Genomic DNA, 17,068 nt, shown 5'->3' on the forward strand with positions numbered 1-17,068 from the left:
CCACTTTTTGTTTGCAGCAACCTTGTATATTTCATCATCATAAATAGCTGCTTACTCCAACAAAGATAAAATACATTGTATTAAATAAAATGCATTTCAAGTTTTCATATCCTGTAGATAATTTCTGGTGAGGCAACATCCTTATTCTGTAATGTACTTTACATTGTCATTGACACAAGACAAACAATTATGTATATTCTCAGTAGTTTTGAACTGGAGTGACCACCCTAGTTATGTTTCCATGGTTACTTAAGACAAGGTTAAGTCCACTTCCTGTAAGCTATTGTCCTGGGTTACATTCGCGTATCCGATTGAAACAGTTGAACCGGTTGAACCTGTAAAGAAAACGACAGGTACTGATTTGGACCGAGGCTGACCTCGAAAATTTGGTACATGTAGATTGAGGGGTTCAGACATACCTGACCGAAACTAAAATGCTGACTATTACCAATTTGCGTTATTTCTTTCCTAAACAATGTCATGTCACATGTAACTTTTAAGATACGTTATGTAATTTAGTGGATGCATGAGAGAAGGGCATAATATTCTGGATACATTGTTTTTTATTCTCCGAAACTGTGGATTTTGAGCTCTGCTTATAGAACGGTCCAAGTGTGTTCGTTTATCGTGGAAAATTTCTGCGCCACACATACTGTTTCAACCGGGATACGCGAATGTAGCCCTGAAGTGACCATCCTGATACCGTTTCCATGGTTACTTAAGACAAAGCTAAGTCTACTTCCTGTACGCTATAGTCCTGAAGTGACCATCCTGATAATGTTTCCATGGTTACTTAAGACAAAGCTAAGTCTACTTCCTGTACGCTATAGTCCTGAAGTGACCATCCTGATACCGTTTCCATGGTTACTTAAGGCAAAGTGAAGTCCACTTCCTGTAAGCTATAGTCCTGACGTGACCATCCTGATAATGTTTCCATGGTTACTTAAGACAAAGTTAAGTCCACTTCCTGTAAGCTATAGTCCTGAAGTGACCATCCTGATAATGTTTCCATGGTTACTTTAGACACAGTAGAGTCCACTTCCTGTAGTCTATAGTTCTGACCTCCACACAGTCCAGCTGTAGGAAGGGCATACATCTTGTTTCCATGGTCGCCAGGCCAGTGTCCACAGTCTTCAAACTGAACTCTATTTCAATAAAAAAACATTTAATATAAAAGGACAATATTTTTGTATTCAAAATTTTGTTTGTACTTTAGAATAATAGCAGCCTAACATTTTTGGGGAATTTGACTGGGTTTTTTTTTTCATTTTTCGTTTTCCTTATGGCATTTGGATAAAAAAACACACTCAAAATTGCAGAATTTTCTCACTTTAATTCAGAAATTAACAAGAGGCCCAGAGGGCCTGTATCGCTCACCTGAATATGTTTTAAATAATTGGTATGAAGTAAAGATGTAGCACTCCATGGTAGGTGCTGTAAGTACACATGAAATTTCAGAAAGATCCATCCAGTACTCGAGATATAGCGAGAACTAACTTCAAACAGAGCCCCACCCCTATGCCCCTAGGGGGATCATACCCACCAATTATACAAAATTGAGACCCCTTGTACTAAATATGGAAAAAAACACTTAATCTTGATGGTCGAAGAAGGATTTAAAAGGTTTTACCTCTATTTCTCCTATTGGCCCCCGCCCTTCTGCCCCCTGGGAGACCACACCCACTGCATATACAAAATTAAGTCCCCTTGGCCCACGGATGCTCCAGACTAAATTAGGATAAAATCCCAAAATCCCTATGGTAAAAGAAGGATTTTAAAGGTTTTACCTCTATTTTTCCTATTGGGCCCCGCCCTTCTGCCCCCCCTCGGAGACCACATCTACTGCTAAAACAAAATTGAGTCCCCTTGGCCCAAGGATGCTCCAGACTAAATTAGGATAAAATCCCTCAATCCATATGGTAGAAGAAGGATTATAAAGGTTTTACTTCTATTTCCCCTATTGGGCCCAGCCCCTCAGGTCCTAGGGGGGCCACACCCACCGTTTATACAAAATTGGTTCCCCACTACCCAATGATGCTCCACACCAAATATGGACCAAATCCTTTCATTCCTACAGAAGAAGAAGGATTTCCAAGAGTTTGCTATATTCCCCCTATTGGGCCGCGCCCCTCAGCCCCCAGGGGAGCCAGACCCACCATTTATACAAAATTGGTTCTTCCTCACCCAAGGATGCTCCACACCAAATTTTGTTAAAATCCGCTCAGTGGTTCATGACTAGTAGTGTAAAGTTGACGGACGAAGGACGACGGATGACGGACGCAGGCTATGGACGAAGGACGACGGACGCTGCGGTATGGCATAAGCTCACCTTGGTCCTTCGGCCCAGGTGAGCTAAAAATTGAGTCCCCTAGGCCTAAGGATACTCTAGACCAAATTTAGTCAAAATCTACTTGGCCGTTCAGGACTAGTAGCGTTTTAAAGGAAAAGTTGACGGACGGACGACGGACGGACGACAGACGGACGCTGCGGTATTGCATAAGCACACCATGGTCCTTCGGACCAGGTGAGCTAAAAACAAAAGGAAAATTATACCATACATGTACTCCAAATTAGAGAGGAAGTTCACATAAAACTATGGAAAATAATTGTATCAAACTTTAAAAATTCAATTGTTTTCACTATAAATTTAAATGTCCTCTGATACAGCCAGTCACAGACAGAAGAACCTTACCCTCTAAGGTCAAATTATCTAGATTCCCACCAGATGACCAGTCAGAGGACGCCCCAGTCCGGGTCCTTAGCCACATCTCCCAGTTCTTCTTGACGAGCGAGCTCTCGCATAATTGATAAAGAAACATCTCCACTGGACTACCAAACTCCGGACGTGTCTGTAGCACACAGGTAAAATGAATTCTTAATTGGACTTGTACAGGCAAAGAGGAACAGTATATAGAAAAGATACCAGGTATATAATCGTGTTGGTCCCAAAATTATCAATTATTTACATTTGCATTTCATTGGTTTGTTTGTATTAATGTCCAATCAATAGCTATGGTCATTCAAGGACAGGTCAGGTTTCAGTGGTGGAGGAAAACCACCGACTAGCGGCCATTACCTGGCGACTGCCCCACATAGGCCTCGAACCACTAACCCACAACCCAATGGTGGAAGGACAGTGATTGTAGACAGTCTGATGCCATAACCACTCGGCCACCACGGCCCCTACATTTCATTGAAGTAGCCCAATATGTTTTAACAGTAGTGAAGCCATTTTTCCTACCAATTTACCTGTTTAGTTGATCATTAACAAAACATTATTTTTTGTAATATTCAATAGACCACTTTTCACTGGTCCATTGGACAAGTAGACGCGACTGTTTACTTGTATATAGACATAGACAAAATCTGCTTGCAAGAGGGTAATGCAGGATTTTTTTCTTGCTCTGTAGGGGTTAATAGGATGTGTACCAACCTTTTGGAGAAATATTTCTCCTTGTGTTTGTACCACACTCTGTACACTCGACCATTCTCTGTCTGACAGCAGCAGCAACTTCTGTATGGCAGCATCCCTGACGGTTACTATAGCAGCACTTGTCCCATCCTCAATAATAACACTACAGGGAAGCAATCATGTTCTTAATCCAAACGAACTCTTATGAAGCATGACTTTGCATGTAAACATTTATAGCTGCCTTGAGATAGTGTCTATTAAGAGATATGGTCATTAAAGGCCAGGTTTTGGTGGTTGAGGAAAAACGGAGTGCCTGGAGATAAACCACCAACCTGCAGCCAGTTCCTTAGTCCGAATTATTCTGACGTTTTATCGACTTTTTCTATATCGGTCTGTTAATCGACGACAGACCGATATAAAAAAGTCGATAAAACTTGACCCCACAACCCAGTGGTGAAGCGCTAGTGATTGTAGACGGTCAAACACCTTAGCCACTAGGCCATCGCTTAGACATTGTGATTCATTAAAAGAAATCATAAAAGCAAAAAGAAATGGTAAATAAGATTTTTATAGGGCAAGGGTAAAATAGGAGTTGTACAGGCAAAGAGGAAGCACTGGCCAAAAACAAGAAATGTTTAACACATTTGACATATGTGACTTAGAATGGAAGTCAGGTGATCCAATTGAACAAATTTGAAAGTCCTTCACCTTAGAAAGCAGGAGACCAAATATCAAAGGTCTCCAAAGTTAATGTAAAGTGGTTGTTTGAACATTGCATTCAACAAATTTGACCTCTGTGACCTTAAATATAAGTCAAGGTCAGTTGAATTAACCTGATAACCCTCGACTTCAGCAAGCTACATCTTTTGCAAAAACCTTTACCATAAGCATTATGGTTCTTAAGAAAAAGTTGTCTAATGAAACCAAAGAGCCACCAGAGGAAGGATATCCCCCGCCCCCGCCGAACCAATCAGATTTGAGGCAGGACCTTTTGAACAAATCTACACAATCTGTTCTATTTGGCCATGATATCTATTCCCTGCATGTGATCATCGAGTTACAATTAAGACATAAAAACAAGCGGAGTATACAAGTTTTCCAAGTTATTATCAGAGAAGCAAGTCTCTTTTGAGCAACAGTGACCTTGACCTCTGAATGTTCGTAATTACAAGGGCACACCACACACCAAGTTTGTATGGAAATTGAACTCTGTATAACCATTCGTTCTTAAGTTATCATCTGGACAAGTCTCACCAAGCAGAATTCTACTTTTAGCAGTGGTGACCTTGACTTCTAGCACACCACACTCCAAATCAATAGGGTTCCTTGCATCCATTAGGGCATCCAAAACACCATGTTTGAACTCTATATGATCAATTGTTCCCAAAGTATAATCCAGACAAGCACTACGGACAGACAGATGGCTATATCTCCCAATTGGTTTTTTTCATTCGCAGGGGATAAAAAGATATGTTCTCAGGCAGTTTGTGCTAGGTGATCTAAAAGAATAAAAGCAATGACCATTTATACCCTTTTGAGTACAGCACTCTTGAGCATCCAATCAGATTTTACTTACCTAGCTCTTGCTAGAAACCTTGTACCATGATCTGCCCGACAGCCAGGGTTACTACAGGCCTCACTGACACAGACTGCCCCACAGTGGTGACACACCCACTTTAGGGACAGTTTGAGGAACCTCTGTACATGACAACAGACAGGAAAGGGTGACCCTTGGATCTTATTTCTCCATAGATCAGCCAAGTACACAAGGTGAGTAGGAACTGTTCCTAGGTTGTGGTCTGGAGAAGGTGCGTCACTGTCAACAGAACAAAGGATAATTCACAAGGTATATACCAGTCATGGCAGTACTGTCTGTAGGTTGTGGTCTCTATGGAAAATAAAATTTATAATTGACTGACAGACATGGTGTAATCCTATATTACCATTGGTGTCACCTGTGAGAGACTAAAATGCATCAGTTCAGATATAGGGATAGTCCTGTTGGTCTGGTCAAACATTTCTGGGGGCGATTTCACCAATTTTTTCTTGACCTGTAGTATTTTCTATCAGGCCAACTTAGATTTACTGCTTAAAGATATGTGGTAAAAGCTACTTATACCATCTCACCTGTATATATAACATAGTGTTTACAAACCTGTCCATATCTGTGTGGTACTGAACATGAAGACAGGACACAGCTATAAACTGACAGTAGACGTTGTTCCTCCGCGACACCTTTCTTTCCAGCCGCTCCAACCATACCCCCACCCCGGGGATTAAACCCAGAGGGTACACAAAGGAGTCAAGGTTAAAGTACACGTCCATTTCATCCCCTGACTCCCGACATCTCACAACGACCTTCACCCCACAACCGTCAGGGCAACCAACACCTGGAATATCACAATGTATGCAAGTTTTATAATATTTAAATTTCACTTTTCAATCATATCTAGAAGGAAATATGCATATATGTCACATATTATTGAATATTTCAAATTCAAATTATTACTTGGTCTGAACAATTTTAAGCAAAATAAATATGCATATAAATATATACAAGGATTGACCTTCATTTTGACCGCGTATACGGTAGTATGAATGCAGTTGGCAATGATCATATTATTTATGGAGCGCTAGCATCAAAATGAAGGTCTATTCTTATAGTCACAGTGGAAAAATATTTTAAAGGTAACTAGGATAGCCATGGTTGCTAGGATAATATTTTCCCAGTGAATCTACATTGACATATGAGTAAATTTAGAAAATATGCAGTGAACAACACTATCTTCACCTTTTCATAGCTTTTAAATGAATCAATAAATAGTAGCTCGAATCAAGGAATTGCTGTCATCGGACTGTTATCTCGATAAACCGTGAAGTAAACATAGAAGTAGTCCGGCACCTTATTTGGAACATTCTTTAAACGCACTTTATAAATGCCAATTTATACGCAGTCAGAGTTTACAAAGCTCAAGGAAGAAAGGTGCAAAAATATAACTATGTTTGTAATAATTTAACACTGCTCCTTAATAATGCAGTAAGGAACATAGGAGCGATTCGTTTTGTTTCAGTAACTTTGTTGTCCGTCAACATCTACAAGTAGACAGTGAACCCCCTCCTCCTATCAGTACAAACCTAGCTGTGTATTTAAATGATGATCAGCAGACAGTGGTCTCTTTGTAGATGTAAGATGGTTGTCCGACTCGACAGGACATCGTCTTACTAGGAGTCCCTCAAAACTGACCAGTGTGGCACCACAACTGAAAACCATTATCACATTACTGTACATCAACTCCTAATTTTCACATCCCATTTAACAATTTCACAGAACTGGTTTCTATACTGTGAAATCAGATATTTTCATGGGCCAACATTTCTAGGTTTCTCGACTAAAGACCATTTCATGGGTACATAAATGCTTTTTTACTTTGTGAACCTATGAATTCATGGATGAAAATTACCCAAAAGACCAACGAAATTTAAAAATTATTGATTTTACAGTTATTACATCTTATGCAATACATGTATAAGTAGAATAATATAGTGTAAATTTGTTTGTAGAATTGACTACTCATAATGTATACTTGTCAGTCTCAACACCAAAATATTACGGTTTTACCAATGTGAATGTAGTCTGAGTGAAATAAACACCAATTGAAAATATCCACATTTACAACACCATTTTGTAGATGAAAATGGGCTGATGGGCAAATAGTCTGAAGATTTTTTAACAATTTCAATGGGATAAATTTAAAGTTTGCATTATGCTAAAATTCTGAAAAAGACTGAAAACTATGCCAGTTTTATTTTAAACTATCTTTGTTTAAACACTAATACAACTGATATTCTCCATTTAGATAATTTAATATAGCATTTTTTTCTAGATTTCTACACATCCTTTCTTACTTGAAATACAACTGAAGAAATTATGATCACCCAATTTTAGATAGAAAAAAAATCTTGTCCGATTGTGTTTTGCCAAGAGTTGAAGGGTACATAATGTATCTGCTACATACTTGGTTGCTTATAACTCTAACAAGCCCTTCAACAACTTGACATCTAACGATGTCTACAATTGTTTAGAAGTTGTCCAGACAAGGAAAAAGGTACCTTTGAATACAATAAAATCTTACTGCTTTATAATCAATAGGTTTGGAGATCAAATCCCTGTGGCAGAGATGGATGTTTTGATGAAAAAAGAAATAATAATAGAAAAAATTCTTTGGTATAGTAAATGGCATCTACGTAACTCAGCAAAGTCAGAAAAATGCAGAAAAAATGGAACTCTTCTTTGTTTGAGATACAACACTGAGCGCTTGGACTCACTACCTTAAACAGGGACAGATAGGTGTACATTACTAAGTTGCCATTACCCAGACAGACATATGCAATGATATCAAAATACTGATCATCTCAAAATGTGTCTACCTTTCTGTCAGGATCTCCTTGATTGACAGGTTCCCTTCAGAACCACGGCCAGCTGCAGAATGAGTCTGTAAAATAAGAATCATCACTTTTTCTTATCAGCATTTGCATAAGCTGCTAAATGTTTATATACCCCCCCCCTCCTCCCTCCTCTTTTTTTTTTGTAATTTTGTCAGATTTTTACTGATATACATTTATACTTAACAAAAGAAGAAAAAAGAACATGTTTACAAAAGGCAATTCTGCAGTTTGTATTCTTCTACAGCAATGCCAGCCATTGATAAAAAAAATAACATCAAATGTATTTTCAATAATCAAAATGCAAAAATGTTCACATGCAAAAGTTATAAGTAAAAGTTTCTACTATCAAAGTAAATGGTAAATTGACTTCAAAAATAAGATGATACCAAACCTTGTTTGGGAACACCCTCAAAAGTTGAGCATTTGATGGCATTTCGTGAACACTTCTGCCACCCGCCTTAGCCACTGCCTTTTTCAGCTGCCATGAACCTGCCCCTGGTGGGCAGAGCTTCTCAGTAGGACACATAACTCTGTATATTCCTCCTGGTACAATAGAATGACACCATCGTACTGCATCGTTTTGAAACAAAAATATCACAGCTGGTGAGAGAACGTTTTCAGATTTTGACTTAAGAACAGATTGGTTTTTATCACTGTCCGGATGACCTTTCTGAAGGTCCTGTTGATGGGAAGGTTGCTCCTGGGGATGTTTCAGTGTCCGTATGACATTCCAGACCAAGGAATCCTCGTCTGTCTGTTGTAGGAAGTGACCTTCTACTGCCATCCTGAAACGTGAATCACTGTGAACTCTTCGATCCAGTACCAAAGTTTCCTTGTGGTTTATCAACACCAGTTGTCTGCCCTTGTCTGTATCAGTGGGCAGTCCAGTGTAATCTTGATCTACTTTACCCTTCTTGTGAGGAACCTGTTCCTCATGAGTCCTAAGTACTGTAGGTCTATATATCAGTACAACATTCAACATAGAAAACATAACATAACATGTATCACAAGGACTAGGGTCAGAATCTGTCATTTTCAAATTATTCAATGAGGAGTTCAAACTTGTAAATTGTTCACGGATCACAGTGAATTCGGTGACCGCTACAACAGCACCTACACAGCATGGGTGCAGAAATGGGCACGTGAAGTTAGAAGCAGGTTCAAGGTCAGAGCAACCACAGATTACTGTGCAGACATGACGTTCACAGGTCGTTGTCATGGTGATGACACAGTCAATAGATCCAGTATCATCTCTCAGCTTAACCCTTCCATTCTTTGATGAAAGATCCAAGACACCAACAAGAATCTAGAATAAATAATAATAAAATAAAATCTGAAAAGAATGCAATTTTCGTTAACTCGTCCTTGAATCTAGAATAAACAAAACTAGTTAACAATATTCTAAATATCTACGGTAGAACACATGCTACCTTTCACTTCCTTCCTGTGATTTGAGTTAGAGTTATCTCCCTTAACATTTCTTCACTAATTCACCCTTGAAATTTCATAATGAACTATTCCAACCTTTGAATTGGAAGAGTTCAAAGGTGTCTTCAGGGGTGAATGATTTACAGTTACATTAATGGAACAATTCAAAATTACAGATTTATCTGGTATCTGCATGGTTATAAGTTCACCCACATCTAATGCAATTCAGTAGAAACGTCAACAATCGTTACGACAATGTCATATTTAAATCTGCACGTTAAGTTTCATAGCAATATATTTTGTAATTTCCATACAGCTGTTGTAATTGATTTTGTTACATCTATGCACTGTATCACTAAAATAATTCTATTACTATTATGTATCATTGGTAATACAAAAAATATCAGTGTTATCTAAATTTCCACTAATGATTCAATCTTGGCACAGATGTCAAGATATTTTTACATATTACATATATGTCTAAGAAATACCCTAGATGAAAACTATAGCCTCAACAGATGCCACACAGGTAAGACTAGCCATACCTTGTGTGGCTGTCCCTGGAGTTGGTGATGGTAGCTCCAATAGGTGTCACTGCAGTCAGCTGACAAGTTGTCTGCCATTGTCTCTAAACATCCAATCTCCTGTGAGAACTTCCTCATATCTGGCACAACAAGATACGCCTTACTTTCATCCTGTCATGAGACATAGTAAGGTTAGTTGACCTTCCATTATGACCTGATATGTCTCATGGTTTTACAAGATTGGTTGTTATGACTTTGCCTTCAGGGAGTATCTGTCATAAATGTGATGACATTCCATTTACCAGTATTACTTTAAATGATATTGATGTTTAAAAAATGGTAAATGTTTGTAAAATATAGATATGCCCCTGCTGCCCCTGGTGATAGAAATGGGGCCAAACACAAAGTTTAACCATACCAAAGTCAGTGAATATAGGTCTCGGGGATCTACATGTCATACTATGGCCTAGTACTACTCAGGAAGTATTTCAAGTTAGAGGGCGAGGAGACGAGCAATATCAGAGAAATGTCTGCTAAATGTTTGACCAAGTACCTCGTCCAGCAGTAAGCCACACTGGTGTGTCCTGGACAGGAACTCCTGGATGTACACTCGCCCTACCCTGGCCTGGTTAGTAACACAACAATGCCCAAAAGTCGTCTCTAGTATGCTGGACAGTTCACTGACATAAACCAATTGTAACATGCTGTAAGCACAGTTCACTGATAAGTAAACACTACAATATTTATCATAATGTATTCAACATAGCATTACTCAGGTGGTCATAGGACTTTTGGACTCACTTTTAACTTCCTTACTTGAACAGATATCATGATCTCCCTATACACCTTGTACTACATTAACTAATTTAGTAAAACATATCATTACAGTTTAATATATATTAAACAGAAAAACTGTGTATAAGAAACAACCAACAACAAATAAAACATATAAGAAAACACAATTACAATAAATATTGTACCAAATAAAACAAAACAATTGATTCAATTACAATATATGTTTTATAGTAATTCATGTTCAGCTATAGGTAATTAAATGACACAATGCAGGAAATCACAATGTGGTTCACTTAAATTGTTGATATATATCACAAACTTCCTGGCTAGGTTGAGACTGAATTAGGTGGGTTTTCCTGCAAATTAATATGATTAGTTACTTTCCGTGATTTCTGATTTTGCTTTTCCAAAATAAGAGGATTTATCATAATTAAATATGATATAATAATTCAAATAATTCAGAGATGTTTAATAACTATCAGTGAATTTTAGAAACAGCCACAAATATACATAGATTTCAGCCTGAACCACTACTTCTGCACAAAGTTTGTACTAATATAAAATTTTAAACTAGATTTGCCGAGTTATTGATTAGGTGATGTTCAAATGTGAGTTAAGGGGTGAATGAGTTAAACTGTACACACGACACAGAATAGTCTAAACTGCTAGTTCTATACAAAATTACCATACTGTAACACCTGTGTAGACTGAACTCTACAAGGACCAATATCTCCGTTAGAATAAATGGGTTTCAAGACTTAACACTAAACCTGGGTTAAGATCTGGCTTTATTGCACAGATGCCCTACCATAGCAACGAAATTGTGTTGCTATGCAAAAATAGACAAAATATGGTGTTTTCAGACGGTTAGCATGCAGAAATGAAAGCCTCCCGCATATGACAAACAAAACATCCTTTCCACGAATGAACACTGGTATGACATTGTTTAAGCAAGTCAAATATTTATTTGTTTGTTGCATGGGGAGGCTTTCAAAAATTGAAGAGTGTTTAGTTTATTCCCTTCAAAATGGCAAATATTCATCCAAATAGTGCACAACAGACATCATTGAGTTTATGTCTCTCTTTGTAATCCAAAATATCCTAAACCAGTTCATGTCAAATGAATTTGAAATTTCATATTTGCGTACTTCATTTATTCCAGGTTATGAATATAACAACTAATTCTAAATCCCCGATGAGGCCGTAAATGACCCTTAATGCTGCTAGTCCTTTGTTTCAAGCATGTTAACAAACTGCTTACTTATAAAAACTTCTGGCAAATTTCTTGTGGAGGGAGTAGGCAATGCTGATGAATGTATCCAGCAATCCTAGTGTGACACAACACTTCTTCAAGGTCTGTTGTAACATCAGCGGTAGGCTCACCATCTGATATAGAAATCGGTTGTAATCTAATTCCAACTTAGATTTAATGTATTGTTATCAAACCGGTTTTTAACATGAACATGACACAGTACCATTGGTTAAGGCCTGCCATATTTGACAAAAGAAATACTGCATCCATTCAGTAGAACTAGTCAAATAACTAGTGACTGTATAAAATTGCATCTGTTTATTAAATACTTTTTTTACGTCAGAACAATTGAATGTATTATTAGAGACTAATAATAGAAATAATTAACATTTTAATTTAGCTGTCGATAACTACCTCCACCTGTCGATAACTACCCCTGTCATTAATGCCACCAAAACAATGATTTCTCCCGCGATTCGTCACATGTACGTTTATTGCAGATGATGAAATAGAGTACGTTTCCCGACTTCTTCGAAATGCCATCATAAAATAACTTACGCAAAACGGTAAACTGGAAAAACAAATTTGAAGCTTAGACTGTCGATAACTGCCTCCATTGCTCTACTATATTTTGAATATAAAATTAGTTTGCGAAAACAGTTCTGCAGCTGATGTTTTGACAGACCAAGTGACAGGTGATCCCCAAAAGTCATCTAGTCCTGCTTGTCTATAAAAAATTTGTCACTCTTTTTTTCTCACATCTTGCCTGATTGCCAGAGACTTGATAAGTTTTCTAGTGTTTCTCTTTGCCCAATACAGCTCAATACAACCAGACATATTACTACCATGCCCTGTCATATAACAATGTTATTGAGGACAAATACGAAATGATAGGTATTAAAGGTTATATCTATTATCTATAATAGTTCACAAACAACTGTCAAAAAGATCATATTTTGGTACACAATGTCATTACTATCAAAATTGTTTAAATATGGCTCCTACCTTAGGTTTGTTGTCCAGAACAGAGAACTCCAGCACTTTGACACAACTGCTTGTGCAACACATAACTCTTGTGTGTGGAAACTGAAATTAACAGAATGATCTAAATTATAAACTACAAAACAAGGTCTAAGGTCCAATTGAGGTCACAGTGACCTCATTTTAGGATGTAAGACACTGCCTTCCAATGATGTGCCTATATACAAGGTTTGATGCCTGTTCATGGAACAGCGACTGAGATATGCTTCAGAAACTATGAGGCCTGTTCATGGAACAGCGACTGAGATATGCTTCAGAAATTATGATGCCCATTCATGGAACAGCGACTGATATATGCTTCAGAAACTAAGATGCCCGTTCATGGAACAGCGACTGATATATGCTTCAGAAACTATGATGCCCATTCATGGAACAGCGACTGATATATGCTTCAGAAACTAAGATGCCCGTTCATGGAACAGCGACTGATATATGCTTCAGAAACTATGATGCCCGTTCATGGAACAGCGACTGAGATATACTTCAGAAACTATGAGGCCCGTTCATGGAACAGCGACTGAGATATGCTTCAGAAACTATGATGTCCGTTCATGGAACTGCGACTGAGATATGCTTCAGAAACTATGATGCCAGTTCATGGAACAGCGACTGAGATATGCTTCAGAAACTATGATGCCTGTTCATGGAACAGCGACTGAGATATGCTTCAGAAACCATGATGTCCGTTCATGGAACTGCGACTGAGATATGCTTCAGAAACTATGATGCCAGTTCATGGAACAGCGACTGAGATATGCTTCAGAAACTATGATGCCAGTTCATGGAACAGCGACTGAGATATGCTTCAGAAACTATGATGCCAGTTCATGGAACAGCGACTGAGATATGCTTCAGAAACTATGATGCCCGTTCATGGAACAGCGACTGAGATATGCTCCAGAAACTACAATCAGCACAAAAGCACGGTCCAGACAAAGTGAATACTATATACCCCTTTTATTCATCAAGGTATAAAAAGTGCCAAAAACAACTAGAGTAGGACGATTAAGACTGCTGAAGGAGCTGACTATCAGAAACGCTGACCTGGACCATGGAGTGCCCAACACAGCATTGTTTATTTGATACTGTCTCATGCCGTTGACACTTTTGTACACAATACATATAAAGGTAACTTTCAAATGTCGTGCTACAAACGTTTATTGTGACTTTTTGTAAGTTACACATGCGCGAGCAAAGGATTCAACAGGTGTTTTGAAGGATATAACATTGAGCGGTACTTGGCTCATATTTGAAACATAAACTACATAGTCTCGTTACAGATACCTGTTTTGAACGGCTGAAGTGAGCATTGTAAATGATAACTTTTGACCCGACCCTGAGGAACTGGTACTTGTGGACAGCTGGTACACAGCTCACACACAGCCTGTAAAAGGAATGAGCCACAGTTGTACCCTGGTATGTTGTTATCTGAACTAATATCTAAACATATATTGATATCCCTGTAAACATTGTAAATGTTTAATTTATCAAAAAAACTTTTAATCGCAGATATTCAATAGAAACCTCATTGACCTAAATACAAATTTCACATTATCATTTTTATATATTGATTAAAACGATCTTGCTAAAATCAAGTCTTTATCACAAATTTTAATACATACATATACCTCTAGAGTTAAGTTAACTTGGAAATATAATTTGCTTTTCGAGATTCAAATTGTTTCACACAATCTTACTTTAACGTACCCAACTTTCGCATCAAGTTCATATATCCCGAAAGGGGCTAGATCATCTGAGGTCACGATTCCCTGTAAAAACAAAAGGTGCTAGTTCAGGTGATTCCACGCACAAAAACCATTTTTCACTCTGTGCTAATGTAACCATCCTCCATACTCCAGGGGTTACACTCTCTGCACCCCTGGAATATGTCACAGCAAAATTGATGCAACTCAGCTAGCTATTTCATTGGTCTCAGTTAAAATAAAACTGACCAATCGCTAAGCTGACACCTGTTCCTTTGAAGATTACAGAGGAGCAGCACCCTGATTTCAAAGCCAGTCAATTTTACCGTTACACGACCATGAGATTTACTTTTGCTTTGATACATTCCAGGGGTGCACAAAGTGAAAAAGACCGAGCGAAACTTCTGGAGCATCGAGGATGTAATGTAACAGGAAAGGAGGAAAAATGCAATGGCCAGACTGGGATTCGATCCCAGGACCTCTGAACTCTAGACAGGCGCTCTAACCAATTGAGCTACATGGTCACTGGCAATAGACCCAGTCCAGTTAAGCTACAATAACACTGATAAATATTATTTTTTCTTATCTTCACCACTGGAGAGGTCTAAATACCTGATAAGATGCCATATCCAAATCTTCCTCCTCTTCATCATCCGTCTCCTCAGATGTGATCCTGTCTAGTACATCTGTATCACCATCATGTCCTTGTAACCATTCCTACTCAATAACACAGGGTTTGATTGGTTGGTTGTATAGGGTTTAACTATCCTATCAACAGCTAAGGTCACCAAAGGATGTGCCTCCATGTGTTTGTGTATGCATGTATGTGTGTGTGTGCCTGAGACAGACCCCTGTCCGGCAGGGTATGTTGGTGTGTTTGCCTCCTTGTGATAGCGCGGATCTGATGCCAACTTTATAGTGCTATCTTACTGAAATACCATGCCGAAGGCATGTAGCACACTGTTCTGCATCCTCTCAGCCTTATACTGCACAAGACACTGGTAGGAGTATGTCATGTCAGTGTGAGCACATATCTAACTTCAATGGACAAAAGAGCACAACTCTGAATTTTGGCTATGTACTCTACCACTATAAATGGATATTGAGGGTGTATTCTGGTCTATGTTCGGAACATGCTCACATTCTGAGCAGTCTCTTAAACACTACAGATTCAACAACTCTATATGAGACCATTCTCACATACATCAACGGTAACACAAATATTATAAATCCATCAAGACTACTTTCAGTTATATCTATTGAGAAACACTTCCATAAATCTATATACATGTATTTATTTGCACATATTTATTAAACCACTGGCTATATTCTCATAACATAATTCAATATCTATGTAGAGTAGCCTGACTATAGTTTACCTGAGTTGACACACAGGTATAGCCCTGTGAAGTGGGACTAAGGAGAACCCTGATTCTATAGTTTATCTGAGTTGACACACACGTATAGCCCTGTGAGAGAGTACTCCTTAGCCCTGTGAGGTGGGCCTGAGGAGTACACTGACTATATAGTTTACCTGAGTTGATACACAGGCATAGCCCTGCGAGGTGGGACTGAGGTGTACCCTGATTCTATAATTTACCTGAGTTGACTCCCAGGTATAGCCCTGTGAGGTGGGGGTAATGAGGAAACTGATTCTATAGTTTTCCTGAGTTGACACTCAGGCATAGCCCTGTGAAGTGGGACTGGGGAGTACCCTGATTCTCTAGTTTACCTGCGTTGACACACAGGTATGGCCATGTGAAGTGGGACTGAGGATTACCCTGATTCTATAGTTTATCTGAGTTGACACACACGTATAGCCCTGTGAGTTGGGACTGAGGAGTACGCTGATTCTATAGTTTTCCTGAGTTGACACCCAGGTATAGCCCTGTGAAGTGGGACTAAGGAGAACCCTGATTCTATAGTTTACCTGGGTTGACACACAGGTATGGCCATGTGAAGTGGGACTGAGGATTACCCTGATTCTATAGTTTTCCTGAGTTGACACCCAGGTATAGCCCTGTGAGTTGGGACTGAGGAGTACTCTGATTCTACAGTTTACCTGAGTTGGCACACAGATATAGCCCTGTGAGGTAGGACTAAGGAGTACCCTGACTCTATAGTTTACCTGGGTTGACACACAGGTATAGCCCTGTGAAGTGGGACTGAGGAGAACCCTGATTCTATAGTTTGCCTGAGATGACACACAGGTATAGCCATGTGAAGTGGGACTGAGGAGGACCCTGATTCTCTAGTTTACTTGAGTTGACACACAGGTATAGCCCTGTGAGGTGGGACTGAGGAGTACCCTGATTCTCTAGTTTACCTGAGTTGACACACAGTTATAGCCCTGTGAGGTAGGACTAAGGAGTACTCTGATTCTATAGTTTACCTGAGTTGACACACAGGTATAGCCCTGTGAGGTGGGACTGAGGAGTACCCTGATTCTATAGTTTACCTGAGTTGA

At 38.8% G+C, this 17,068-nt stretch overlaps 1 protein-coding gene across 1 annotated transcript in view; it reads right to left on the bottom strand.

The window, feature by feature from the left end:
* Positions 1 to 856: 856 nt before the first annotated feature.
* Positions 857 to 17,068, bottom strand: part of LOC110462153 (CST complex subunit CTC1-like) — a 28,643-nt gene continuing 12,431 nt past the window's right edge. The window contains exons 10-25 of the mRNA XM_021515995.1: positions 16,994 to 17,059; positions 15,214 to 15,318; positions 14,606 to 14,667; positions 14,183 to 14,282; positions 12,863 to 12,943; positions 11,867 to 11,991; positions 10,364 to 10,490; positions 9,832 to 9,981; positions 8,250 to 9,164; positions 7,841 to 7,905; positions 6,548 to 6,672; positions 5,568 to 5,802; positions 4,989 to 5,228; positions 3,434 to 3,575; positions 2,693 to 2,849; positions 857 to 1,145 (exon numbers count right to left, since the gene is read on the bottom strand). Of these exons, the coding sequence (XP_021371670.1) occupies positions 1,015 to 1,145; positions 2,693 to 2,849; positions 3,434 to 3,575; positions 4,989 to 5,228; positions 5,568 to 5,802; positions 6,548 to 6,672; positions 7,841 to 7,905; positions 8,250 to 9,164; positions 9,832 to 9,981; positions 10,364 to 10,490; positions 11,867 to 11,991; positions 12,863 to 12,943; positions 14,183 to 14,282; positions 14,606 to 14,667; positions 15,214 to 15,318; positions 16,994 to 17,059 (2,826 nt within the window). The 3' untranslated portion in view covers positions 857 to 1,014. The remainder of the gene's footprint in view (positions 1,146 to 2,692; positions 2,850 to 3,433; positions 3,576 to 4,988; positions 5,229 to 5,567; positions 5,803 to 6,547; positions 6,673 to 7,840; positions 7,906 to 8,249; positions 9,165 to 9,831; positions 9,982 to 10,363; positions 10,491 to 11,866; positions 11,992 to 12,862; positions 12,944 to 14,182; positions 14,283 to 14,605; positions 14,668 to 15,213; positions 15,319 to 16,993; positions 17,060 to 17,068) is intronic.

The sequence above is a fragment of the Mizuhopecten yessoensis genome, unplaced genomic scaffold (genome assembly GCF_002113885.1).
Source record: "Mizuhopecten yessoensis strain PY_sf001 unplaced genomic scaffold, ASM211388v2 scaffold10755, whole genome shotgun sequence".
Lineage (NCBI taxonomy): Eukaryota > Metazoa > Mollusca > Bivalvia > Pectinida > Pectinidae > Mizuhopecten > Mizuhopecten yessoensis.